The 2,607-nt window shown below is 39.5% G+C and overlaps 1 protein-coding gene across 1 annotated transcript in view; it reads left to right on the forward strand.

Moving 5' to 3' along the window:
* Nucleotides 1–1,142, forward strand: part of LOC110024555 (putative leucine-rich repeat receptor-like serine/threonine-protein kinase At2g24130) — a 4,023-nt gene extending 2,881 nt beyond the window's left edge. Inside the window, exons 3-4 of the mRNA XM_020724599.1 lie at nt 23–562; nt 635–1,142. Coding sequence (XP_020580258.1) covers nt 23–562; nt 635–1,050 — 956 coding nt within the window. The 3' untranslated portion in view covers nt 1,051–1,142. The remainder of the gene's footprint in view (nt 1–22; nt 563–634) is intronic.
* The last annotated feature ends 1,465 nt before the right edge of the window (nt 1,143–2,607 follow it).

Raw genomic sequence — 2,607 nt, forward strand, 5'->3', positions numbered from 1 at the left:
GCGGTGCCAACCGAGTCGGCCCCCGGCCGCTTCGGCCGCGTCTACAAAGGCAATCTCCGCACCAGCACCAAAATCGCCGTCAAGGTGCTCGATCAAATGCTCGACTGCAGCGCCACCCAACTCACCGACAGCTTCAAGCGCGAGTGCGAGGTTCTCAAACGAACCAAGCACCGAAATCTCATCAAAATCGTCACCGCATGCAGTCGTCCCGACTTCAAAGCTCTAGTCCTTCCATTGATGCCCAACGGAAGCCTCGAGCGCTGGCTCTATCAGACGAAGCCGGTGGACCTCAGCCTGGAGTTGGTTGTCAGACTGCTGAGCGATGTGGCTGAAGGAATGGCTTATCTGCACCATTACTCCCCGGTGAGAGTGGTGCACTGTGATTTGAAGCCCAGCAATGTGCTTCTGGATGGAGACATGACGGCGTTGGTGGCGGATTTCGGGATTGCGAGGCTGGTTAAAGGGGTGGGTGACGGTGGAGCCAGTGGCGAGCTTCAGAGCTTGGCGTCTTGTATTTCCACCTCCGGGCTTCTGCATGGTTCGGTTGGGTATATTGCGCCTGGTAAACCTCTTGGATTGATCAAAAATTTTTTTTTAAACAAATTCTCACAAATATCTTTAATGTTCAACGCAGAATATGGATTGGGAGGCCATCCATCCACACAGGGAGATGTTTACAGCTTCGGAGTCTTGCTGCTGGAAATGATCACCGGAACACGTCCGACAGACATTGTCGTCCATGAAGGTCACAACCTCCATGAATGGGTTAAGAACCATTATCCGAACAATATTGAATCCATAATCCCCACAGACCTGACCCTAAACTTACCCTCACTAGCCCAACACGACCCCTTCTATCACAATAAGCTGAAGAGAACTGTGATCTCAGAATTGGTCGAGCTGGGGCTCGTCTGCACCCAGTATTCCCCCTCGATGCGTCCCACCATGATCGATGTGGCCCATGAGATGGCTATTTTAAAGCAGGATATATCGAGGCTTGTGGTTGTTGACTCTTCCCCAACATTGCCAGATTCTTCTTCTGATTGTTAATTAATCATGTATAGTATAAAGCACGCGCTTGTATAGTTGAAAGCTAGCTAGTCTGCATTTGGTGGATGGTTTTTTTAATTCACCATTTGATTGTTGGGGTTTATAGTGTTTAAATTCTTTTCAGTTTTTAATTAGTTGATGGAGAGATCACTTTGGTTGATTCTTGGATTGTTATGTGATTATTTAATTAAGCCTGCGGATTAGTTTGATAATCACTCAATTAGGATATTAAAAAGTATTTGATTGGTAAATGGTAATGGTCTTAAGAAAACATATATGGGTTTGTTTAAGAACTTATTTTGGTTTTTCCTTGCTTTGTTTCTGTATATATCAAATTATTAATTTCATAAGGATAAAAAATACGAGATTATGGTAGGCTTAATCTTATCATCATGAGTTGTATTTAGGATCATCACAATTGTGTTTAGGTGGATTAGAGATTAATTATTGCATGAGATTATTCATTGCCGCACTCAATTGATTATTTTTAGATAAGATATTAAAGGTGATCTATGTTGAGCCAAGTAAATTAATAGATGAATCCTCAAATTAAATGTTTAAGTAGATTTATGAAGATTAATCTATGATTTCATTGTAAATCCATCCCAAATGTATATAAAGTGGTCATTAATCAATCACTTTCTATCATAAATTTAAACAACCATGACAAGCAGGGGTGATTTGAACTCCAGCTCAACCCGAACCTGAATTGAAAGATTGGGTTTCAGTTAAGATCCTAACCTAATTAATTTTTTTGGTTGGATTCGGGTTAACCCAACAATTTAAAATTGAATTGAAACTGACTCGCTAACCAGACATTGGGATTAAATCGACTTGATATAGACTCAAATTGATGAAATTGTAGCCCGAATAATTTTTTTTTGTCTTATGTTAATTAAAGGGTTTTGCGGGTCAAATTCGGGACAGCAAATTAAAGGCGAGTGGGTTCAGATCAAGTTGTTTCGGGTCGAGTCTATTTCAGGTCATACCCGAATTGACAACCCTAATCACAAGAAAAATAAAATGTATCATCCCCTGAATTAGCTCATAGATGGTAGATGATTCCATATATTCTTTTTAATGTTTCTTGAAAATGAAATCATTCTATCTTGAAAGTTATAATCTATATATTCATCGTAGACTCAGATTGATAGCGTTATAATTGATAGATGATTCATCAACAAAATTTGCATTTGACATGAATCTCGATGCAATCACCACGGATCTTGGAGCATTTATTGTGTAAAAAACATCCAAACTCCAATTAAAAATCATTTAAAGGTTTGATTTCAGCAAAATTACAGTCAAAATAAGTGGCTCGACGAGACAAACACAATGACACTGAAAGTTGGTCCAATACAAGTCAAATTAAGCTCAGATTGAGTCATTAAGCTATATTTGAAAGCTTTTAGTGCACAATTGGAAGGTCAAACGGATTCCAAATTAGAAATGTTTATGGTCAAATTGAGCGTCTTTACAAGACGAGTCAAATGAGTCCAACATCACTCAATTCAGACATTGTTAAAACACTCAAATATTTATAAGATATTGTTCGAT

Source organism: Phalaenopsis equestris, unplaced genomic scaffold (assembly GCF_001263595.1).
Source record: "Phalaenopsis equestris unplaced genomic scaffold, ASM126359v1 Scaffold000002, whole genome shotgun sequence".
Lineage (NCBI taxonomy): Eukaryota > Viridiplantae > Streptophyta > Magnoliopsida > Asparagales > Orchidaceae > Phalaenopsis > Phalaenopsis equestris.